The sequence below is a fragment of the Leucoraja erinacea genome, chromosome 14 (assembly GCF_028641065.1).
Source record: "Leucoraja erinacea ecotype New England chromosome 14, Leri_hhj_1, whole genome shotgun sequence".
Taxonomy (NCBI): domain Eukaryota; kingdom Metazoa; phylum Chordata; class Chondrichthyes; order Rajiformes; family Rajidae; genus Leucoraja; species Leucoraja erinaceus.
The window spans coordinates 8,136,840-8,163,592 of NC_073390.1; the positions used below are offsets into that span (position 1 = coordinate 8,136,840).

At 41.5% G+C, this 26,753-nt stretch overlaps 1 protein-coding gene across 11 annotated transcripts in view; it reads right to left on the bottom strand.

Annotated features, from left to right (window-relative positions):
* tnk2b (tyrosine kinase, non-receptor, 2b) overlaps positions 1-26,753 on the bottom strand; it is a 227,609-nt gene that overhangs the window by 10,168 nt on the left and 190,688 nt on the right. For 8 of the 11 annotated variants that reach the window (XM_055645536.1, XM_055645534.1, XM_055645532.1 and 5 more), the window contains 3 exons: positions 24,559-24,650; positions 20,222-20,341; positions 14,209-15,656 (listed from right to left, as the gene is read on the bottom strand). In XM_055645536.1, the coding sequence (XP_055501511.1) occupies positions 14,209-15,656; positions 20,222-20,341; positions 24,559-24,650 (1,660 nt within the window). The remainder of the gene's footprint in view (positions 1-14,208; positions 15,657-20,221; positions 20,342-24,558; positions 24,651-26,753) is intronic. The other 3 variants (XM_055645542.1, XM_055645540.1, XM_055645535.1) reach the window with 2 other exon arrangements.

Here is a 26,753-nt window from a genome sequence, read left to right on the forward strand (position 1 = left end):
GAGGAGAGCACTGGGATACACACCTGAAAGTTACCTGAAATTTGAACATTCAATATGTATATAATTGGGCTGTTAGTTATCCAAGTGCAAGACAAGATGTTGTTCTTCCCATTGGCGTTTGGCCTATCCATTGCAATGGAGGATGTCAAGGTTGGGCAGGTCTGTATGGGGATGGGAAGGGATTCTGAAATGATACATAACCAGAAGCTCGAGTTGACGGTAGCAGACTGAACACAGAGATGGTGTCAGATATACTCTCACTCTAGGAAAGTGATACAACTTGAGTTGATGCCTTTGCATGACCTAATTTAGTGTGAAATGGCAGTTGCACACTAATTAGCACACTGATTTGAAAAGCAATATCCTGGTCTGATGGCAAAGAGGTTCAAGATGAAGGGACACAATGTTTCATTGTAAAGACATTAATACCCAGGCAGAAATGTAAAAACGTATATGCACCACACGGTGGCGCAGCAGTAGAGTTGCCGCCTCACAGCCCTTGAGGCATCAGAGACCCAGGTTCGATCCTGACTACGGGTACTCTCTGTACGGTGTTTACAGGCACATGCCATCAGGGTAGGTAAGGTAGGCACTGACTAAATTTATAAAATGGTAATTATTAAATATAAATAGTAAAGGCATGGGAGAATTATGCCTATCTAAGAGATCGATCTCTTGGGTAGGCATAATCCTCCGTGCCATTCATGCTCAGAACTTGCAACACGCGAAATTCTGTGCAGCTGTCGTGCCGTCGGCGCTGCTGCAAGTCGTCAATTTCAAGGAGCTGAAGGCAGCTGAAATTCTGCCTTTGCAGTACTGCATGCACAGCGCAAGTTTCTTGGCGGGTTTTTCAAATATGGATTGTCATTATCTTAAGAGTATCTTAGAAACCAAAGAGAGAAGAATGGAATTTGGGTACCAATAATGTGGTAGGTAAATCACTTGGTGCTATATGTTTTTAAATACCATATTTCCAGTGGTGGGGGGGGGGGGGGGGGGGGGGGGGGTGAGAGCTCCTTTCACAGCGTTTGGGGAGTCTGGCCCAGGGTAAAGTTGCAGGGAGCGCAGGAGCGTTGTGTGAAGAAGGGGATTGAGGATCATGCCAGTAACCCACTTGCGACGCTCCAGGCACGGAGCCACCGCATTGTGGCTGGGGAGTTAATTAGCTCGGGTGGACAGCTCCTTCTGCCAGCCCCCGCTCACCTCTGGCAGTGCTCTCCGTCTGAAAACCTCTCTCCTGCTGCTCGCCAGCCTCACTCATGTCAGCCGCTTCCCTCAAATCCTTAAATCCCGACAGCGTGATCAAGGGACCAATTGAGGTTACTTGGCTGTCGGAATTTAGGGATTTGCGGAAAGCGGCTGACATGAGCGAATCCGGCGAGCGGCACGTGAGAGATGTTCAGACGAAGAGCACTGCCAGAGGTAAGCGGGCCGGCAGAAAGCGCTGAAGTCCCAGTGGCCACTCGCAGCCACCCGAGCTGTTTCCCTCCCCGGCCACAATGCGGTGGCTCCGCGCCCGGAGTGCCGCGGCAGTGGTGAGTGAGTTACTGGCATAATTCCCGACCCCCTCCTTCTCAACACTCCTGCCCTCCCCGCAACTTTAACCCCTGGCTAGACTCCCCACACGCTGTGAAAGGAACTCTCCCGCAATTGGTCCCTTGAATAAGTATTGTAATTCAATAAGGTGACAACTGATTCAACTTGTCCCGGTGTGCTCCCGATTTTCCTCCATCTTTCCATCTGCCGTCATCCTCCATCCCCCCCCCATTCAGTAATTCAGAATGAAGGAGATTTGGAAGCCTTGGGCACATTGAATTATTACTCATTTTTATTTTTTATTTTTACGGAGAGAAAAATCTGCGCTTGTGTGGTTTAAGATTTGTTTTTTAAAGCCGACTGACTGCCTACCCTGAGTAATTACTCACGGCACGTGCATGGGTGTTTGTACAATCTCCCCGTGACCTGCATGGATTTTCTCTGAGATCTTCGGTTTCCCCCCACACTCCAAAGACATACGGGTTTGTAGGTTCATTGGTTTGGTATAAATGTAAAATTGTCCCTAGAGTAGGATGGTGTTACTGTGCGGGGGTCGGACTTGGTGGACCAAAGGGCCTGTTTCCGCGCTGTATTTCTAAACTAAACAAACACCACAACCCTCCTCTCCAATGCCCATGGGAACAAAAGCATTCACACATCTAGAAACATAGAAACATAGAAATTAGGTGCAGGAGTAGGCCATTCGGCCATTCGAGCCTGCGCCATTCAATATGATCATGGCTGATCATCCAACTCAGTATCCCGTACCTGCCTTCTCTCCATACCCCCTGATCCCCTTAGCCACAAGGGCCACATCTAACTCCCTCTTAAATATAGCCAATGAACTGGCCTCAACTACCCTCTGTGGCAGAGAGTTCCAGAGATTCACCACCCTCTGCGTGAAAAAAAGTTCTTCTCATCTCGGTTTTAAAGGATTTCCCCCTTATCCTTAAGCTGTGACCCCTTGTCCTGGACTTCCCCAACATCGGGAACAATCTTCCTGCATCTAGCCCCCACCCCTTAAGAATTTTGTAAGTTTCTATAAGATCCCCTCTCAATCTTCTAAATTCTAGAGAGTATAAACCAAGTCTATCCAGTCTTTCTCAGACAGTCCTGACATCCCAGGAATCAGTCTGGTGAACCGTCTCTGCACTCCCTCTATGGCAATAATGTCCTTCCTCAGATTTGGAGACCAAAACTGTACGCAATACTCCAGGTGTGGTCTCACCAAGACCCTGTACAACTGCAGTAGTTTCTCAGACAATGCCTCGCAGACCAGCAGATGCTTCCATCTATTAAGAACCACACAAAGCCCAGCGTTTCTGTAGTGTACCTTCTGGAGTGCAGCTGTAAATACCATTCACAAAGAAAGTTGACGTTTCTACTGAAAAACACCACCACAGGTTTAATGATCTACGGGCTAATTAATTACAAGCTCAAGGTGTTCGTAGATTTGAAATTTCAATGGGCCTCAAAGAAAAATAAACAGCTTTACAGGAATTCAAAGGCTGAGATCCAATAGAAAATTTGAAACCTGAAGAACAGATCGTATGTAGAAATACAGGAGATCAACCAATGTTAATAAACCTGATATGTCTAAATTCTTCAGTGTTAATATGATGATTGGATGAGTGTCAAAAGCTTATATGAGAACTCTTTGAGAGAAGCTTCCTTTGCAGTTTTCGAAAGTCTCTCAATGTTGATTTTCTTGCAGAATTGTTCATGCGGACACCTTTGTTTTGGGACCATGCTCATGGAAATAACAGCAGATGAGGCCGTGACCTGTCCAACAGTTTTCACCACCTGCTCAGAACCAAGATCAGAGAGCTTCTTATCAAGCCAGCCTTACTGCTACAAAAGCAATTTGACAAACTCCTCAACCTTGACTTGGTCATTGACATGACTATCTTTGACATTAAACCACAGGAAATTATCTTCTCCAACTGCAATTCCAGCTCAACAAGAAATAATGGTCTTGACCCGAAAAGTCATCCATTCCTTCTCTCCAGAGATGCTGCCTGTCCTGCTGAATTACTCTAGCATTTTGTGTCTGCCTTCAATTTAAACCAACATCTGCAGTTCCTTCCTACTCAACAAGATTTAAAACAGGCTGAATATCGACCAGGCTGAGAGCAGATTGTCGTCATTAAATTCGAAAACTGGGTGGACAGGAACTTCAGAAACAAATTCACAATCTCATTTCCCACACCTCGGAAGAAGACAACTTGCCAAGAGCGATCAGAGATGCTGTTATTGTGACCATCTTCCAGAAAAGGAACAAATTTAATTGCCATAATTAACAAAAGAGAGGGATCTCTTTTATTCTCTCCCAGCTGCCACAAGGAGAGCATCATACTCGGTCACGTTAAGCCAATGGCCCCAGATTTGCTCTGGACCTGTGTGGATTTTTCCCATCAACAGCCTGACAAATATGATCATCACTATGTGATGGTAAAGATTAAAAAAAACAGGGAGCAATGACAAACACAACGTGTGGCAATTATGGAGCTCCAAAAGCATTCCAGTGCATCTAAAATGTTGACTATCCATCTCAAATGTGTCTGCTCTCCGAAATCTGATTTCATCCCATGTATGTTAAATCATTTCCTGCAATCCACGATCTTAACAGATGGGCACGCACCAAATCAACTTTCAGTGCAGAGCAGCCAAATAAGGTTGAGTCTTGCCCCGTCTGACAGTTTGCAGGTTCTATTTTTACATCATCAGCCTGCACAAAACCTGCACAAATAAAATAGATGCAAGTCGTCCTTGACCCATGACGGCCTCGTACGTACCGTGCACCAGGAAAAAAAATTACATGGGGGTTACAGCGATTGACAAGAGAGGTAAAGAAGAGAGACAATGTCACAGGCAAGTATTCTTTCCTCAAAGGCCTTGTGTGGAATTGCTATAATTGATTGTATAAAAAAAACATTGAATGCAAGCATAGGTTTATGGGAAACTGATCACATCAGCACAACAGTTTGTTTCATCACCTGGATGGGTAGTAAATTTGCTGTGCACTGGTTTTAACCAGACACAATGAATGATATTTGCTGGCATTGATGTTGTCCCAATCTGTCTAAGGTTGTACTGCAGAATTAGTATTAAACCTGGATAACAAATTCTGCTTCTTGTCCACAGATGCTGCCTGATCTAAATATTTCCAGCCTTTTTGGTTAGTCATAGATTCATACGGCATGAAAATAGGCCCCTCACCTCAACTTGCCCATGCTGACCAACATTGCCCAACTACTCTCGTCCCACCTGCCTATATTTGGCCAATGTACCTGTCCAAATGTTTCTTAAATGTTGTGACAGTTCCTGCGTCAACGACCACCTCTGACAGCTCGTTCCAGACACCTACCACCTTCTGTGTAAAAAAGTTACTTTTAATTTCAAATTACCAGCACAGTTGGTTCTGGATACCAGCAGTTTCAGCTCTCATACCTTCGGAAATATATTAATTCTGGATCACCTTCTCACAAACAAAAAAGCTGCCATTGAACAGTTCCTATGTTTATCCTTTATCATAAAACAACATAACACGCAATGGAGCGCAATATATTGTTCAATAATACAGTATATAATAACAGTAAAAATGTCAAATTACAACACTGCCGCAAATCCAATCGATTAAACTCTAACAAAATTTATGGAACACCAATTTATTTGCTTTAATGCGCTAATGTTTTTCCAAGATTCTCAGAAATGTGATCTTATGCTGGAAGAATTTCCAATTGCTGAAAGAGTAACCACAGAAATAAGTCTCTAAATATGCTTACCATTTGCTTGACATAAAGAACACTAAATCTTAGAAAAGTGCAGAACAGTCGGTCATTTACCATACTCTGTCTCAAGGTGGCTCCTCTTTATCAAAATCACCACAGCATCACATTCAAACTAATTTCAGATTTGCCCACATGAGGAAATGTCTTTTCCACATCCACCCCATCAAGCTTCTTCCTAGCTGTTATCAGGCAACTGAATCATTCTACCAGAACCAGAGAGCAGTGCTGAACCACTATCTACCGCTTTGGTGATGCTCAGACAATACTTGATCGGACTTTGCTGGCTTTACCTTGTACTAAATGTTATTCCCTTATGAAGAAGGGTTTCGGCCCGAAACGTCGCCTATTTTCTTCGCTCCATAGATGCTGCTGCACCCGCTGAGTTTCTCCAGCAATTTTGTGTACCTTCATGTATCTATCTATAGGTTACAGTAAATGGTTTGACTGTAATCATGTATTGTCTTTCTGCTGACTGGTTAGCACATAACAAAAGTATTTCACTGTACAATACACGTAACAACAAACTCAACTAAAAGACCGCTCAGGGTCTTGTTTCAGTCAAGTCCCCAATATACCCAATATCTGCTGAGATGGCAGCCCATTCCAAACATAAAGCTAGTAAACCTTCTCTAAATTGCTTCCAATGCAGAAATATCTTTCCTTAATATCTTTAAGTACACAGTACTTCAGATATGGCCTAACCAATGCCCTATATAACTGAAACATGACCTCCCTACTTCCGCATCCAATTCCCCAGACAAAACATGATAACATTCTGTTAGTTTTACTTGTGGCATTTGCATACTGTACTAGTTTTTGTAAATCCTGCCAGACCATTTGGATAATGTTTCAAAAGTCTAACAAAGTGCACATTACGTGTTTTGTAGTTAACACAATTTTATAATTGGTCATGGAAATGGTAACTGCACATAGATAGTTGATTTTCAACCATCTTACACAATCTCAGAAATAATTTGTATTTACAGAGCTCTACCTTGACTTCTGGATGTCCAAATCTTTAATAACTAATAAAGACATTTTGGAGTGGGAGCCATTTGTCACAATGCAGAAACAGCAAGGTTCCAAAACCCCAATGATGTTGTTGGAGAAATAAATATTGACAAAAGTACTGGCAATAACTCTTTTGCTCCTTTTCATCTATATGGACAGTCAAATGAGGCCTGGGCTTGAAAGAAGGAAACTTTGAGAGCAGACCATTCCTTCAGCAATACATTAACCTAGACTGCACGCTCATGAGCCTCCAACCTTATGAATCATAATTAAGGGTCCATCACTGGGCCATGGTCAATAGTTTGTTACATGAAGAAAACAATTTGGAATTTGAAAATTCTAGTTGTTGGATAGATATATTTACATAAACATAGTTGAGTATATCATAAATTTGATAAAGTAATTTGAACATTTGTTATGGAATTTCAGTCAGTGAAAAACATGTACAAAGAATTGAAATGTGAATGGAAGAGGATGTTGTGGGTGCATTGGGTGGGTGAAACCAACATGTTCAAATCTCTGCACTGCATTACAATAAAATTCATCAGTGGAGGCAACAGTGTCATTGAAATTGAATGGGCCTTTGATTTCTGAATTATTGTTCTAATGTCATTCACTCCATGGGTACACTTATTTGATTCATTTTAAAAAATGCTGCGATATCAAAAGCGTGTCACATTTTATTCCCACAGCCCTTTCAATGACTAGGATTTGTTTAATACCAGGTTTCCGAGGAACACACCCCATTTATAAATCAAGGAATGGTGGTTATACTATAACTCCATGGATGTACTAAAATAGGAATGAAATCGAAAGATTCACTAGAGACATCAATCACTTTGAAGAAATAATTAACAAACCAAGTAGATTGTTGCAGGAGAAGGTTGGAGTAGACAAACTAGTCAAATCAGTTGGGGGAGTTATTGGTAACAAACTACTCAAGTAATTGTTTTGCTTACTAAAAGGAAAGATATCCATTGGAATTGGATCAAAAGCCTCAACACTCAGGTTTCAAGGGATTAAATTCCAATAAAAGACGAGAGCAACAGTAACTGCAGATCTTTAAAAGAAAATGAATGAAAGGGTTTTTTTTCTTGTTTGCACACACGCACATGCTAATGTTGCCAGGACAACTCGACTTGTTACTGCTCATGTACATCACCTTCAACCACTAGGAAGAAGTGAAGAACTTCCTCCTTCAATCGCCAACTTAAGAGAAGACGGACTTCAAACATCTTGATTCACTCCACTCGCTATCAAAAAATAACTGACCACACCATTTGCAACAAAATTCTAGAATCAGATAAGATCCCAGTTATAATAGATTTCTCTAACTTAAAGTAACGCGTGCATCTCCCTCTCTCCATCCCTCCCCGAATAGAGACAAGGATCGGACCCGTGGTGGTTAGGTATTGTATAGGGAGTTTGTTTGTGTTTGGGAAGAATAAAGAATAGTTGATCCAGTCCTTGACTCGGTGTTTTACTGAACTAGACTAGGGTAGTAAGAGTAGGAGCATATTTACATTGGGGGCTCGTTTGGGAACTCCACGTACCCCCAGACATAAGTTTGCGATCGGGGTGTTTAGTCGTTTCAGATTGCGAGGGGAGAAATTGGCGCCACGCTGCGGTTTTCCCCTCTTCGCTGATCGGGACGAATCGATCATTTGCGCGCCTGTGTTGGGGTCCCAACAAGATCTAAAGAACAGAGTCTAGCAAGCACTGAGGGTAGAGGAAAGGGAGTCGTTGCCTTAAGGTGCAGTGGGAGTTAGGCTCACAAGGCTTTTCTCTAGTGGGTTAGAGACCCCGCACCTAGTTAGTCAACAGCTGTTGCAGTCAGGTACAATTGAGTTGGCCTGGCACCAAAGAGGTAGTTCAGGGGTTCGAGTCCCTGCTCAGAATGGGATATATACGAATTGGCTGGGGTATCTTAATAGACAAGGCTGAGTCGGGTTCAGTACAAAGAAGTGAAGTACTGCGTCGTTGCTGAGGGTGCGATTGGAAAGGCACTTTAAAGATCGGCACCGAATTCCAGCGTGAAGCAGACACGCGCTGAAGCCCAGTAACAAGCAGGTTGAAAGGAAGAATCCCGCGGGGTGAGCCTATGAGGAATTTACTCCCCGCCTGAGTAGTACCTAAAGCTTTGGAAAGGGAGAGGTTCCATAACGGTACTGGGAACTCTGTGGTTGGAGTATAATTGGCTGAAAATACTTGTGAACAACACTGAGAATTTCAATTAAAGACGCGTCGATTCTAAAATTGAATTTGTGTGGGAAGGAAGGAAGGAAGCTAAAAGACGATCGGATAAGAGAGTAAGGGAGTAGAGTTAAATTTTTTGATCCAAATTTACCAAATTCACTGCTTCATATTGAAGGATTGGCTAGTTCTATTCCAGACTCTCATATTGAGAGCTGGATATTGTAAAGTGTATATATATTTTTCTGGTTAACCTGTGCATAATACAATATATTGTTGGCATTGTTAATAGTTAAGATTTGTCAAGTTACAGTTTGGAGTGTGTTTTAAATTTTGCCGTTGCCTTATTGTATCTACTGTGTATTTCCTTTGATTTAAAGATTTGAGTGTTAGATACACTGTTGTAATAGTGGTTCGAATCGGGACTGTATAAGGACATAGTGTGATTAAGATTGCTTTTATAATTGGAGTCCGAATCGTGGCTGTTCAACCAAGGGTTCGTAACCTTTAGATCGTTGATTTGTACCTGTTAGTGAAAGAGTAAACTTCGGTAGCGGAAGAGTACTTGTTAGTGAAGAGTAACTCGATGGGAACTGTACCCCTAAGTCTAAGCATTTAATGTGAGGAAAGAGTACCTGACAGAAGAAGAGTAGCTTGATAGGAAGAGTACCACTCAGTGAAGAGTACTTCGAAGGTCTTCTGTATCTAAGGGAGGGGTTCCGTTGGTTGAAAACAGCACGACACGGGATTAAAAATATACTGTGATTTGTTTTTGGAACTGTGCAGTTAACAAATGCGATATTAGACGAATGCTTGTATTTTACATTGGAGTGTGTTTTTGCATGATAGTAATAAGTGGTATAATTTCTTGTCTAAGTATGATTTTGCTTGCTTGTTTGATGAGTCAGCAACAGATGAACTTAGAAGGATGGATGGAGGGATTTACGCCCATGAAAACTCGGGAGGTGAAGACTCCTCAGACGGAAATCATGAAGCTACGCCCATGTAAACTCAGGAAGCTTCATGAAATTCTGGGAAACCACATCATCATCTTCTAGTTAGAATATCTGTTATAGTATTCTTTATTGTGTTTTGGTTATCATTAATGATGAGAGTTATCATAAATGATAAAATGGAGGAATGTTAATATTGGCTAAATTAACGAGGTCACAAAACGGAGGATCTCTGTATTTGCAGGGCCTGCTTGACATCTTTCTGTGAAAGTTGCAAGATGGGAGTCAAGGCACCAAAGAGTCTGGACCTGAGATGGAAGTTGAGGATAAGGTGAGGCCCAGACATCCTTCCTTTGTTAACATGTATGAGGGTTTTTGCAGAAGAGCTGACCAGGTCTGCAAATGTATGGTTAGGATTGGTTATAGAGGGGGGTGTAAAAATATATTGTTAATTATGCTGCAGAGTGTTTGTGCTGCTATATGATGATTGGTTAAAGTGTGAAGCCTTGTTCAAATGGTTTATACAACTGTGGAAAATGTTTCTTTACTTTAGTTAACTTTCTAGAAGCTTCTGTGGGAACATTGTAATGGGGTACTTTGTAATTGGGTTAGGGAACTGTCAATAACTGAAAATATGATTGATATGTGTGATTGGCTTGTAGGGGCTGCCCCCCCCCCCCCCCCCCCATTTAGTTTTGCACCACGGGTCCGATGCCCTACAAAAGAGTGAACCCCACATGGATCAGAGTCGGTCTTCTGGAGGTGCACTTGGGATCGTGTGACCTGCTGGAGGTGCCTGCTCGCATGAGGCTGAAGGGCTTGGACGAATAGAGACAAGGATCGGATCCGCGCTGGTTAGGTATTGTACAGGGAGTTTGTTTGTGTTTGGGAAGAATAAAGAATAGTTGATCCAGTGCTTGACTCAGTGTTTTACTGAACTAGACTAGGGGGAGGTAAGAGTAGGAGAATAATTACACTACCAGCACATAATGCAGCTTGGTATAGGAACTATTCATTCAAGATCACAAGAAAGTGCAGAGAGTAGTGGACGCAGCCCAGTCCATCACACAAAACTATTAATTCCATCTACACTTCAAGCTGCCTCAGGAGAGCTGCCAACATAATCAAGGGTCACTTGCATCCCAGTCTTTCCAGAAGATACAGAAGTTTGAAAGCATGTACCATAAGATTCAGGAACAGCTACTTCCCTGCTTTTGAGCAGACCTTTCAGAATCCACTGATGTAATCCCAATTTCCCTATCTACCTTCCACTTTTTAAATCTGCACCTTCTCTAAACACTATATTCGCAACTTTATTTCCTTTCTCTTAGCACTACCTGTTGTACTTGTGTATGGTTTGATTGTGCTCATGTACAGTATGACTTGCCTGGATAGCGCACAAAACAGTCTTTCACTGTAATTGGGTACACGTGACAACGTTAAACCAATACCAATAATATGTGTTATTGCATGTCCATAAGCATCCCATTGCAAATGCTTCAAGTAGCAATGACTCTCTTTAGCCTCAAAACACACTAAATCATGTGTGTTCTGTGACTCATCAGCTGTGGAATGACCTCGCCTTCAGCTATCTCTTTCAATCCTTCCACCAGCAAATCCCCTTGAGCGGTTGGCTCAACGTCTATCTCTTTGATGTTCACATTCTTGACTCGATACGGTTGCCATGTGTGCAGGACCAAAATAATTCCTGCTCATTAAAATTGTTCGAGCAGTCCCACTTTATTGTTTTAAATGAATTATCACATCATCACTTTGAAGTCACAATCACCTTGCCAATGAAATGGATGTAATTAAATATATACATCATCCTTTGACATTGTGAAAAATAAATTCCATCTTTTCTAGTCCTGAAGCTTTATCTAGTCTGTGCCATGTTTGACCATTGCATCCTCTATAAGCACCGGGTGGCACCACCAGCAGTAGCTGCCTCGCCAAGAGTCTGTCTGTCCTTTCTTCTTTTTGTTATTTTTAGTATGTGTTAAAAAGTATGTTTTAGTGTTACTTGGTTTGTTTTATGCGGGAGGTGGGTTTGGGGGAAACTTTTTTTGAATCTCTTACCTCGACTGAGATGCGATTTTTTTTCCATATCGTATCTCCGTCCCCACTGCGGCCTAACATCGTGGAGTTGGCAGCCTTTCCTGGAGACCGATAGGCGCTCCAAGCCGCGGGAGTCTACAGGACTTTAACATCGCGGAGCTTGCGATCCCTTTGCCGGGGATCGAAGCTCCAACCGTGGGGCCTGTGGACTTTAACATCGTGAAGCTTGCGGTCTCTGGTAAGAAGAGGCCGATTCGGGAGCTCCATGCCGCGGAGAGAGTTTCAATCGCCCCGACGCGGGAGTTTCGATCATTCTGACGGGGGCTTTGAGCGTCGGCTGCGGGGGCTTTGCTCGTCCCGATTGCGGATGGTTTGACTGCCCCGACAAAGAGGAAGAAGCATGAACTTTATTGCCTTCCATCACAGTGAGAAAAGTGGATTCTACTGTGATGGATGTTTATGTTAACTTTTATGTGGTTGTATGTCTTGTTGCTTTTCACTTAGTGTGGCTGCGTGGTAACTCAAATTCCACTGTACCTTAACGGGTACATGTGGCAATAAACTGAGCTTGAAACCTTGAAATGGTTCTCCACTGATATACAGGGGGATGATTCTATATTCACCTGGTTGAATTCTCATCTCTCCGATCTTAGTGGAGGATCACCAACAACGGCTTCTCATCCCCTCCTTCAAATTACTGCTGGCAGATCCCTGGAGTCCATTTTGGCACAGCGCCACTTTTCCAAAAACAAGCTGTCCTCAGCAACATAATTCAGAAACATGGTTTCAGTGCCTATGTGTAAGCTAGTAACATTTAGCTGTCCTGATACCACTTTCTACCCTAACCCTTAATTTGCTTTTTAAATTTGGCAGATCGATAGCACGGCATCCTGGACTGCACGAACAGAAGTTTTCTCCAACTATACGTCAGGTAAACTGAAGCAGTTGGATTAAATCCATTTCACGAATACCATACCTTACCAAAGATTCAATCCCTTCCCTGGTAGACGGCTACTTCCATGCAGTTCTGGCAACCCCTGTTTTTAATCTGAGAAATCCTGAGATCATTTGAATCTAAGTTTGTGTAGAGACACAGGCAGCAATCTACATAATTATCAATATTCAATCATTATCTTTATAATTTGATTTGTCATAGTGATACAGCGTGGAAACCCCTTCGGCCCAACTTGCCCACACCAACCAACATGTCCCAGCCACACTCATCCCTGTGGGCCTGTGATTGGCCCATATCCCCCTAAACCTGTCCTATCCATGTCCCTGTCTATGTTTCTTAAACGTTGCGATAGTCCCCGCCTCAACTATCTTTTCTGGCAGCTTGCTCTATTCCATGGCTTCTGATTTAGCAATACTTTATTTTAATATTTTCATCCTCGCTTTCCAATTGCCTCTTAATTTCCTCTCACCCTAAAACTCTGAGATATATGTTTCATCAATGTGGCCTTTTTTGTACTGCTGAATTCAGAAAGTCCAACAATGTCAAACATTCCTTCATCTGACAAGGTTCTAAGCTCGGGAATTTCCCCTCTAAACATCTCTGCCTCTCTTTCCTTAAAGTCTACTGCTTTGGACAACTTTTTGGCCATCTGCTTATTGGCTTGGCATTGATTTTTGATTTCCTGGCATGTCCTGGCATAAAATGGTAGAAGACGCTGTTAATTCCCTTGCAACTACTGCACATATTTAGTGTGTGCAGGCTGCAAAATGCATACATATTAAACCCCATAGCTCTCATTTAATTGATCACAAGGTTTTGTTGTGAATAGTTCAACAAGTCACAATGTTAAATAAATAGGGGTTAGCTAACTACAGATGAGAGGTAAAAGGGACATAATTATTTACAGACTCGAAACATCAGACATTGGTACGAGTCAAGCAGCTAAAGCAGAAATATCGAGCCATATTTCAGATCAATGACATTTTGCTAGATCTGACAAACGATTTAGCAACCTGAAACACTGATCTGTTATTAATTATTCAATAAATGCTATTTGATCTGTTGCAATATTTCCTGCTCCAAATTGATGGGATCTTACCCAGGCAGCATGGCATATAGTTGTGTTGGATATTTGTCAACTCTGGGTGCAAGCATTAAGGTTATGTTCCTTAACTGTAAACAAGACAATAAAATCGCATTGCAGCAAACACAGTGGACACTGCAATACTGTCCACATTTATGCATGTTGATTAGTACAGGGGTCAGGGGTTATGGGGAAAAGGCAGGAGAATGGGGTTAGGAGGGAGAGATAGATCAGCCATGATTGAATGGCAGAGTAGACTAGATAGGCCGAATAGCCTAAATCTGCTCTTATCAATTATGAACATATGCACCTAATTTTTAATGGAATTAATGAAATTTGCTGACATGAACACATGCCTGTTGCTTAGGGAAGTTAGGTCTTCAGGACCCAGTCCCCTACATTTGAAATTACCAATCTCAATTTGCAAAGGGTATTTACTGTCTGTGTACGGTACTGTCAATCAACAACACACCTGCCATTCAAGCAGAGAAATTCAGCATTGACTAAAGAGCATGGTTTTGCCCAGGTTTATACATTCCAACCATCGTGAACTATCTTGAACCAAAACCAATACTATTATACGGCACATGCTGAATTCAATTAGCAAATCGGTATTATACTACTTACTATTTTAATTTTTTCTGTTGGAGTAAAACAGTCCATTTTCCCAGTGGAACTCTCAAAAGAGATTTTTTGCAGACTCTGAGAAGTTTTAATTGCTGTAATCCCAGGGTTTGCATTGCTATTGTTGGATGAAAAGTTAGTTTTGTATTCAGGGTGTTGGACCATTGGCCTCACCGTTGCCGTGGTCACAGATCTTTTGGAACACAGTTCATCCACACACTCGGCCTCCTTGAAAAATTTCTCATATTTGTCCAAGTAAGGAGGTCTCTCTGGAAGCAAATAATAATGGGTGCTGCTCACCTTCTTGCCATCCTTTACTATTGGCAAGATGCAGGGTCCCTTGGAAACATCCTTTCCTTGTGCCTGAATAACTTTGGGTGAAGCATATTTTGGATCGGAGGCAAAACTCTGAGTGGTGGGCATTAACTTGCTGGGAGATGTTGAGAGGTATGCACCGACAGTCAATGTTGCCATTGAAGCTGCACTTGTCCTTTGTTGTGGAGAACTAACTGGAATTGCCATTGGACTTGGAGTTCTTGAGGATGGCTGGGACAATGGATCCCTGGGAGGAATCTGTGGAGGCTTATCCTCTTCACCTCCAGATGCAGGTGATAACTCACCAGACCAACGGCCTAGCTCATTTCTCCTCAAAGGCCGTGGAGGAATGGGAATCCGTGGTGGGATCTGAGGTTTATCATCGGAAGTAGTTGGAGATGCACTTGCTGACAGGGAGATGGGACTCGGTGAGGCTGGAGTTGAAATAATAGGGACGTTAAGTCTTTTCATGCATTCTTGTTGCAGTTCCTCAAATATTTCAGCGGACTGAGAAAAGGTGGTCTGCTTCATCTGCCTTGGTGGAAGGAACAAATTATCCTCCACTTTGGGCTTTCCTTTGCCATCCGAGTCATGTACAAACGCATAATTAGTTTCTCCTGATTCTTGATTTCTTGCCAACTGAGGAGTTCCGTACTTTGATCGCTCCTCAATTAATCCACTATCTAGACTATTAATTGATGAGACTTCAAAATCATCTTCATCTTGAGCAACATCATCATAGGCTGGGGGTGGAGGCAAGGGTTTGGAATCCCAGTCAACGATTGGAACTGGATATAGAGGTCTCGGCAAAGTTCTGGTTGGACTCTGCGGCGGTGTCCTGTCCAGCAGAGAGTACGACTCCAACACTAATTTGGCCAGTGTAGGAATCGTGTTCTCCAATACAGGGGATGGAGTGTGACTTGTTTGATCATCTCCAAAGTCAATCAGAGCCACCTCATTATGACCCGAATATCTGCTCCAGTCCGATGGCTTGTCACCCAACTTTGTGGCGGAAACACGAGCAGCAGGTTTGTTGAGTTTTAAAGACTTTGCTGGGCCGTGTTTCTTCAGGCTGAGTTTCTTTAGTGGTAGAGAGCCTGCAGATTCCTCCTCAATCACAGGGTCATAGACAGGCTCTGAAATATATGCACAAAGAAGATTAGTCATTTCAAAATGTGAAAAAAATGTTTGAATATTTACTCCATTCCTTTATGGCACCAATCAAGCTATTATTTGAATTAGTTACTTCTGTTAAAAATTAACACAGGCAAATTAATCATAATGTGTAAAAGATAACAATGGTTCACCGTCACAAGAAAAATAATTGCATGTAAAGATCCACCTAGCCCAAGTCATCTGTGACACGAGTCTGTTGGTTCTGACAAAACTATTTCATTCCCCTGCTCTCTTTCCACAGCCTTTCATCTTCCTTTAAATATAAAATTATTCCTATTAATCATTGCATCGGTTTCTGCCCTCACGTTGTAAAAAGTACTTAATGTTGAAACTTGTCAACTATTTTAAAATCATTTTCATCGAGAACTCACACATAAATGCATTTCCCTATCCTGTACAACCCTTCCTAATTTTATAAAACTATGAAATAATTTGTTTCAATGAAAAGAGTTTCAATATCTCAACTCAACTATCACTGGTTTCCTGTCTTTTGTGACTTTTCTGCTTCCGCTAAAGATGCTGTTGCTCTCTCTCCCTTTAGTGCTCTATCCTTTAATATCTTACCGTTACATTTGTACTTCTATTATTTCTCTGGCCAACTCACAAATTTGTCCATGCCCTCCTAAAGTTAAATCATGAAATCCATTCTCTATTAACATCTTGATTTGATGTGTTGCTTTTGTTTGCAGATGCACAGAATTCTGAGATACATTACTGAAGGAAATGATGAATATTATTTCTGGCAAATGAAATGGTCCTTACTTTGAATGCTTTTTCTGCACTGGTGATTTTGGGATGTTTTACAGATAACCAATAACTTTTAAAATCGTTTAGTAGCATCACTGAATGACAAAATAAAAACAAATACCCTTGAAGCAGTGAAAAATATATTTGGTTCCAGACTAGATTCTGCTAATTCACTATGCCAAGTTAGATTTTGATTTGATGGGTGTGCAATTTTGAGGTGACGTCTGATCTCATCATCGGTGAACAACTATTCTATCAATTATGTGATACCTCAACATGGCACCTTCTGGCTGCAAGGCAGACTATAAATCTCCCACATACAAAATTAAAGATCATTACTTTACCTCCTGCAGCAGTGAAAATTATCGTCTGCAAGATTGAATAAACAACAATTATGAAATTTAGCGTGCCTGTATGGAAAAATAAAATAATAATGTACTACTCTATGGCCTTGTTCCAGAAAGCTGAGGAGCTGAAATAGAAAGTAGCAGCATAACCAGAACATAACACGAATGACAAGAAATGTACCTCTTGGAAGTGAACTTTTTACATTTATTTGGCCTAATGTATTCAAAAATAGTTATTATTAAAACAAATGTTAATGTATCCTTTTAAATACATAGTACATTAATAAAATACAGTAAACCCTCGTTATAACAGACCATGGGGTGCAGGGGGGATGGTGCCAGTTATTGCCGATTGTCTGCTATAACCAAGTTGGGGCTTCCCCCCCCCCCCCCCTTTACATCACTGCCCGGGTGGCAGGTCAGAATTCTGGAGCCTTGTCACTGAGGCCCCCCTCCGCACACAGAGCGTAGTGGCACAAGATGTCCCCCTGCACCACATGGTCCAGCACGGCAATAATCGCCACCCACATTCAGAGATTGAGAGCAAAATGGGAGGTCTGGGTTGTTGGGTGAGGAAACCCAGTCATGCTCTAAGTGAGATTCCCATGACCAGCTGCCCACCTGAAGTTCAGGGTGAAAGGACTTCGATCGTTATTTTTTACAGCTAAAAATTTATTTTTGTACTGCAAGCTGAAAATACTAAAGGCTGTGTGTTACATTGTTTAATAAATCCATCTAAGCGAATGCTTGTTAATTTCAATGCCTGGTCTATTTCAAAAGCCTCCATCGAACAACTCACAGCCTGTGTTCTTCAAGGAACAGTGCGTTAAAAAACAAAATCCGCTATAAAGAGGTCCCTAATCTCAAATTTCACTGTACCTTAATTGGTATATGTGACAATTAAATTGAATCTTGAATAATAAGGGTTTACTGTATATGAAAATCTTGCATTTGCTGTTCCATAAAGTCAAGCCACTGATGAGCAAATGTCTTTATTCCCATTTGACCTGGTCTGTGTCTTAACACAAAGGACCAAATACCGCCTGAAAGTTGGTATACAGTAGAATGCAAAAAGATTCGACTACTATGGCTGTTGTAAAAAATAAGAAGTGACAGGTGAATGGCATGTTGTCAATTACTAGTAACTACCAGATAAATCATCAGTTTTATTTTGTTACATACACACACACACACACGCACACACACACACATACTCAAACCATGCAGGAAATAACAGAGGAATCGGTGTAAAAAATTGGTGAGACACAAAGGTTCTTGTACTACATGGGATTACAAATCCACAATAGAAACACAGAAATGGATCAAAACTAAAACGTTTTAATGCTGGAGGTGACAGCACAAGTATTACTTTTGGTAAAATGTTGAAAGTATAAGAAGCATAATTTATGTAGAAATATTGTTCTTGTTTTTAGGATAAAGACAAACCCTGAAAATCTGAAATAAAAACAGTAAATGCTGGGAACACATCGCATTCCTTGGAAGGCGAAACAGTGTTAACATTCTTTGGCAAAACTTTTCTTCAACCTGAAACATTAACTTTGTTTCTCTTTCACAGATGCTGCCTGACCTGCTGTGTGTTCCCAGCATTTTCCACAGCTGTTTTTTTAGTTTGTTCCCCTACTTGAAACACCTACTGCTCAAGAACATGTAAAGACTCTATTCAGTTTTGTGAAAACTGCTGTAACTGATTATTGGAAACTCAATTCCATCAATCATGCATTTTGTTACGGTTCTACCAGAGTGTTCTGCCATAACGTTGCAAATGGTTTCATTTTTGGAGCTGTAGCACATACTATACGAACCTATAAATAAAGATTATATCCCGGATATTCGTGACAGTAACATCTTCAACTATCAAAGATGTGGAAAAAGAAATGCATCCCTCACTTCATCAAATGCAGATGAACTTGTCACTTTAGAGCAGAACTGCCAAATTAAGGGCAATTTTATATTGTCATTGGCCTCACACTCAATTCATATCTCTTGCAGGTAACAAATAGATGAGACTTGGTTCTCAGCAGATCAGGCCAAACATCAGTGTTGAGTGCCAAGATATCTTGACCATGACCCACGGAAAAATACACTTTATATTTTAGCTGCCTGATCAACGTAGCTCAACTTTACCTCAATGGAAGCTGCGTGTTGCATTGGATGCTCTCTTCATCCATCTCAATTAGGGCAATTATAATGAAGAAATTACTTTTCAGATCCTTAAGATGTCCCAAAACATTTCATTGTCAATAAATTATTTTTGAAATGTAAACAGGGCAGAGAATTTGAAGATGAGGTCACATAAATAAGAAATGGGATAGATGGTCAGTTAATAATTTGGTATCCATAGTTAAGAATGTTAGAAATAAAAGCCGCAGTGAGAGATACATCTTGTCAAGTCCACTCAGTAAATCAAAAGATCATGGTGATCACCATCTCATACTCACTTCGTTACCCTGGGTATTTTTCCCGTGACATCCAAAAATCTACTGATCTCAGCCTTAAATGTCTTCAACCAATACGTATGGCATTGACCTGGACGTCAGAATTGCAATAGTCCTTTTTTAAACCGTGTGCAATTCCACGACAGTTGGGTAGGATTTCTGCCAGGGTGTACACAACTTTGGTTCAGCTTTGACAATTTACAATTCCTTGCTGAAGTGTGGCATTCTATATTACGTGAATCTTAAAGGGTGGCATGAAGTCATAGCTCCCTGATGTCCCTGAAGAAAGAGCACCGTTATTGGGCAGAGCTGGCTCAAGTAATATTCAATAACAAAAAGAGCTATGTCAGTATCCGCAATGTTCCTCTGTGGCTATGTTGTATGGATGATTCAGAAATCCGTGCTGCTTGCAACACTTCCAGTGGCAGAACTGCAACTAATTGTACTACACACAATTGTTGAACAGTTTGTGGCTGTCCCCTCCAGAAACAAACCAAGTACAGGAAATCAAAATCCCAAACTTTTCTGGTTTCTCAGATTTGTGTGACAAACAAAAATCACTTAAAACAAAAAATGTGTCAACCAAGTGATAGTAAACAACCATGAGGGCAAAACAGAAATGAGAAAGGGGTTATTAATAAAGTATGGCAGGTCTTCACAGTATTGTTTAATCTCAATAAGGCCCTAACAGGTTCCTCAAAATGATGGCCAAATACTGTTCAAAGCCCTTTGGAAGTTTAAAATGAATGTCAATGAACTATGGCAGAATGCACATGAAAGAGACACATTCTACGTTAGTAATCTGTCCAATTAAAATTTATAAGGTAAAGCAATGTTTAGATTGTGATCAAGTTTGATTTGATGATAATTGGGCAGAACAGCATTTAGACCAGAGTCCTCCGATCTCAGTTCTGTGCCAAACCCCGTCACACAACAAACCCCATGCCTCCAGACTGATGGTACATCAGAAAATACCTTTAAAGAGAGGGGCTAACATGGAACAGAGAGGGCAGGAACATCTCTTAAACTGCAGAAAATGCCGCAACTTACTCTTGCCGAAGATTGTTGGCTGAGGAGGACGTGGAGGAGGCTCCTCTGCAAGTGTTAAGAGAGAGCACGGAAAGAAAAGGCCATGGTCATTAGCACAATCACACGAAACTGCACCAGCAGACAACTTGCAAAACACATATCTCAACCTGTAATGAACCACCTGGGCAGGCATTTTTAGAGAAGGAATGAACAGTTATCTGCAGTGTATTCCATCTTCCTAGCAGAAGCTGAATGTTCAGATTTATGCTCAGTGTACTTTCATCTTTATAAAATGTGCTTGCTCCAACTGATTGGAGCTGATACTGCACCAAGTACTGAATATTCAGACTTGGAGCAGGAAAACATTTCTTAGAAAGCACAGATACGTGACTGACTCTGATTCTGTAGCTTCCAGTCAGAAACTGGGATAAAGGAACGTGGAGCACAAGGACACCAATAACTTTCTAGGAATCCAACAGAACCAAATTGTTTTAACACGGCATAATTAAAAGAAAGCGGTGCTAGTTACGTGCCACTGAAATGCTGATAAATTCCCAGAATAATCTGCATCCTTGAGTACTAACAGAGGGAGCCATGGATATAATGAATGCAATGTTGGCAGATTCCAAAATTATATGGATTTTGAAATAGTCCGTGCAGGGGGAGAATGTGAAATCTAATCCAATTTTTTTTTCAAACGAGGGAGAACGAACAGGAATCGTCAGAGTGTATGTCATGAGGAGAGAAAACACTGAACTGTATTATAAAGGAACTAATAACAGGACTTGGAGAAAATATCATAAGGATTAAGACAATGTCAACATTAATTTATGAAAGAGAAATAGAATTTTTAAGGATGAATAGATAATGGAGAACAAATAGAAGTTATATAATTGGATTTTCAGCCAGCCTCCCAGTCCCATGGGAGATCAGTGTGAAAGTAAATGGTGTTTGAGCCAATTAAAATTGGTTCTCTTACAGTATGCAGAGAGTAGAAATAAATGGGACTTTCTCAGTGTGGCAAGCAGTGACTATAGAGGTTTAGTTTAGTTTAATTTAGAGATACAGCACGGAAACAGGCCCTTCAGCCCACCGAGTCCGCACCGACCAGCGATCCCCGCACACTAACGCTATCCTGCACGCACTGGGGACAATTAACATTTATACCAAGCCTATTAACCTACAAACCTAACATCTTTGGAGTGTGGGAGAAAACCGGAGCACTCCAGACAAAATCCACACAGGTCACGGGGAGAACGTACAAACTCCGTACAGGCAGCACCCTCAGTAGTCAGGATCGAACCCGGGTCCCTGGTGCTGTAAGGCAGCAACTCTACCGCTGTGCCAGTGTGCCACCCCTTGGAACGACATTGATCAGTGTTTGGATCCCAGGTATTCACAATATAGATGGACGATATGGGCAAGGGAACCAAATTTAATATTTCTCAGGTTGATGAAAGAAATCTTAGGATTATGCGTCATCAGGGGGTTAACTCCTGATAACAAATAGGTTTAATGCCAATTTAGATGCTGTAAGTAGGCAAATTCTTGGCAAATTCTGTATAACTTGAGTAGATGTGAATTTATTTAGATTTGTGTGGAAAAAAAGCAAAGACAATATTATTTAAATAGGAAAACGATCTTGATGCCCTTCTACATTATTTACTAAAAGTAAACAAGCAGGAGAAGCAAGCAGTTCAGGTGGCTAAATGGTATGTTGACAGGTTTGGAGAAGCCAAAATGTTTTGCCACAGGTTTACAGGCATCTGGAATACTGTGTACAATTTTGGTCCCTCTAATATAAAAATCAGATTTGCTGCTGTAAAGGGGATGTGGCAAAGGATAACCAAATGGATTCCGGGAATGGCAGGTTTGTGATACAAGGAGAGATTGGGTGATTCAGTCTACATTCACTTTCATTTAAAGAATAAAGAGGGAATTCAATTAAACATACAAATTTCTGACAGGGCTAGACACACTGGATGAGATCTTGCTCCTGGTTAAAGGGTCTAGAATAAGAGGGGCACAATTTCAGGATCTGGTGAGAGGCATATAAGACTGAGACTTTCTACACTCATGGGATGGTGAACGTGTGGAATTCTCTCCCTCAGAAGGCAGTCAATGCCAAGTTGCTGAATATATTTAAGGAGATCGCTAGATTTCTAGACACAAGGTGGGTGCACTGCACAGGAATATGGTATGAAGATAGAACATTACATTGTGGTGCAGGCTACAAGGACTGAATGGTGTTCACCTGCTTCTAAAAACCATGCCCACATACACAACACACAAAGAGAGAGAGGGAATATCTGAAAAACCATCTACTAAACCCTCTTTATAGCACAAGTACAGGCGGCACAGTGGCGCAGCGGTAGAGTTGCTGCCTTTGCCAGAGACCCGGGTTCGATCCCGACTATGGATCCTGTCTGTATGGAGTTTGTACGTTCTCCCCGTGACCACGTGGGTTTTTCTAAGATCTTCGGTTTCCTCCCACACTCCAAAGACGTACAGGTTTGTAGGTTAATTGGCTTGGTATAAATGTAAATTGTCTCCAGTGTGTGTAGGATAGTGTTAGTGTGCGGGGATCACTAGTCGCTGCTGACTCGGTGAGCCGAAGGGCCTGTTTCCGCGCTGTATCTCTAGCCTTATAAAAGGGAACAAAGTTGCAGCCTCCACCAAGGGGCAATAAAAGCAGGAAAACATTTAGGTTTCTCTATTCCATACCTCTCAGAATCAAGGTTAATATAGCATTTTTGCCACCTTAACTGTTTGCATTTGCTTGTTAGCTTTTGAATGATCAAGATGGCTTTGTACATCAACATTTCCTATTTAAATAATATTGCACCTTTCCTACGAAAATAACCAAATTCACATTTATCCAAGTTGCACAGCATTTGCCTAGAATTTGCCTACTCGTGGAATTTGTCAAAATGGCCTGGAAACCTCTTTGTAACAAAGTATTTACTAGTGAATGCCACAACAGTTCAAAAAGCTTAATCATCATCTAGGCAGATGAGTGAGAGAGAGAGAGAGAGACATTGTATATAAACACACTGGCTTCATGGAATGGGAACCTGATCCCAACCTCAGATAACATCAACTTTCCAAGCAACAATGACAATATCTCTATTTTTATTCAAAATACAAGAAATACCTCTGAAATATGTTTTTATATATCAAGAGTCAGCAAAATCCCAAATGTGCAACTGCTTCCTTTTATGTCATTAAAATCAAATGTGAGGTCAGTGGAAGTTGAAACAATCAAACATTTCAGGTGGAAATAAATAATGATCGGTTGACCTAAAACTTGACTTAAACTACCCACGGTCCAATATGACTTACTATCTCCATTAAGCATGTTCATTACAAACATGATGCGGTTCAGACGCCCATCCAGGGCACAGGGCATATGACCACCTGACAACATAGTGTCTACATTTTAAGCCTTGCAAAAATCTAAGGTGGCTGTGTTTCTTTTGTCAAACTCATTGCCTCTCCATCCCAGAGATTTCCTAATTTTGCCTGATCTGTACTTGCCTGTACTTTTCATGCAGCGTGTTATCTAAGTTGGATACACCAACTCAAGAGTGCTGCCTGCCCCGAAGAAAGTGCCGGTACAGCACCATGATACTGCAAGGCTTTGATCAGGCCTGGCCTCAGCTGACCCAGGATTCAATGCTGTTCATTCCTGACCAGAAGCTGATACACAGTCGATCTTGCCAAACTGCAAATGGGCTGTCAGGCTTTAACCGAATTGCATGAAAAAATAAACTTACATGTCTAATAGGACAGAGCAGGAGAATAGACTGATTGGGTGCTCTAGTAAGGATGTATATGGAATCAATAGGGCAACTGGCTGTACAGGGGACTTTCGATAACCTTATGTTGTGCCCTTTTCACTTCCTAGGTTTAACCACTCGGGTAAATCTTTTAGATCTTTGTAGATTTCTGGAATACAAGCCTGAAGTCTTCATTCCAGAAGTGTCAGCAATAGATAAAACAAACTTTCTGATCCTGTAGAATACAAAAGCAGAAACATCTTTGGTTCCATTTCAGCACATAGCAAGAACCATAATTTCAAACTACATCCTGAAGAGCTTCTAATATTAAATACGTTGTAAAACTGTACAGACCTAAGGATCCCAGCTATCAATGTCTATTATGCACGACGGCATAACTGATAGTCACATTTGAGTTTTGTGGTATTCTTGACAATTGTAACAAAGAAATCAAAATTTACATGAAAGGAAACCATTAACTTATTTTTCCCCTTTATTTCTTACTCTTTGATCTTCCTGGCAGCTGCGTTGGCCTGGTCAGTTTCATATCCAGTCCAAGTACATCTGGTGGATCCATGGGATTGCCCAGGTACAATCTATGAGGTTAAAAAAGAGTCCATACAATATTGAGCTAATCAAAATAATTTATCAATAAGTTACAGTGCAACAAGTTCCCAACCAAGAAGTGCACATTTGCAATGGTCCAGATATTAAATGAAAACTTGATCCAATTATAATAGCACAGAGAGGTTATTGACATGAACTCAAAGTATCCACATAATAGAGGAAGTCAGCAACCTGTGATTGCAGTATTAAAACAATTACCCCAATATGCAGTATTTTTTGCAGTTGCAGTATTTATTTAGCTGGGACACATTTCCAAAATGTAACTGGTCAACTGGTCAAGATTTCAAGCTGCTGCAAAAAATGATCACTATAAAAAAATTGCTTCCTCAACTTGATACAGTAAGGACTTTAGACTTTAGAGATACAGCATAGAAACAGGCCCTTTGGCCCACGCCGACCAGCGATCACCCTGTACACTACCACATTGAGAACAATTTACAATTTTTACCACAGCCAAATGACCCACAAACCTGTGCGTCTTTGGAGTGTGGGAGGAAACCGGAGTACCCAGAGAAACCTCATGTAGTTCACAGGGAGAATGTACAAACTCCGTACAGATCATAGGTCAGGATTGAACCCGGGTCTCTGCCGCTGTAAGGCAGCAACTCTGCCACCGTGCCTCCCGGAAACACATAGAGCGATGCAAAAATTATGCAAAAAGGCAAGGATTATGCAAGACTGAAGGCCACAATGATCCCGGTATTGAATAAACAAAAACATATAGCAAAACTTACAGAAACAGTGGGGTTTGTAAAATTTGAAATTGATTAATTTATAATGTACTTAAAGTCTGTGTTAAATGAGGGTTAACACAGGGTTGTTGGGCAGATAAGCCAATCAATCAATAATTTCAAAATCTGCATCCTGAGAAAGGTGCGCGATAGTTCTGTGTATTCCATCAAATGGAAAGGCCAAACACAACATGGAGGGACACAAAGTGCTGGGGCAACTCAGCAGATCAGGCAGCATCTCTGGAGAACATGGTCAGGTGTTGTTTCCCGTCTTCAGCCTGATTGTGGGGGGGGGGAGACTAAAGTTGGAAGAGAGGAGGGGCATCACAAAGCATGGAAATAATAGGTGGTCACAGGCGAATGGGGCTTTTGATAGACAGATGGTTGGAACAAAGGCCAGAGACAGAAGGTGTGAGATAAGCCTGAAGAGCAAATTGTGAAGCCAAAGGAAGGAATGTGGCAGGAGGGGTGGGGTGAGATATAAACGGTAGGAGTTAGGAAGGTCGGAAGCACAGGTGAGGGGGGTGGGAAGTGTGAGGGACACAGGGGGGAGAGGTGTTAATTAGAGGTTAATTAAAATTGGAGAATTCAATGGTCATACCATTGGGTTTTATGCTATCCAAGCAGAATATGAGTTGCTGTTCCTCCAGTTTGTGTATGACCTCACTCTAGCAATGGAGGAGGCCCAAAATAGAAAGATCAGAATGGGAAGGGGAGTTAAAATGATAACCAGGAGGTCCTGGCAGACCGAGCTCAGCTGTGCGGTGGAATGGTCGTCACGTTTACGCTTGCTCTCGCCGATGTATAGGAGGCCACATCGGGAACCCCAGATTACTGTAGATGAGATTAGCGGATGCTGCCTGAGCTGCCGAGTTACTGCAGCAACTTATGTTCCTTTGTGTATCAGCCAGCGTCTGCAGTTCCTTGTTTCTAAAACACCACATGGAGCTGTTGTGTCGGCACAATCAGTTAGTTTTGTTTCATCTGTATTTACAAGTTTCACCAGCAGGATATGGAACTAAAGTACAGGTTGCCCTCACCCTTCCCCTACCTACCTCTAGTAACAGGGTGTGGGGCGAGTGGGGTTGTATTCCTAGAAAGCAGCCCTTAGTCTCATTTTACACAAGGCGTGTCATCTGTGCATGCAACAAGAACGCGAGTTGAAATGAAAAAATATTTACTTATTTTTCACCTAAGTTTTGCAAGAGCAAATTTTATTTAGTATCTCAAATATTTGGATAGTGGATTAATTTCCAAAAATGCACTTAACAAGAAAAAACTTCAAAAAGATCAAAAATGCATAGATGTACTGGTTTGGTTTAGTTTAGAGATACAGCACGG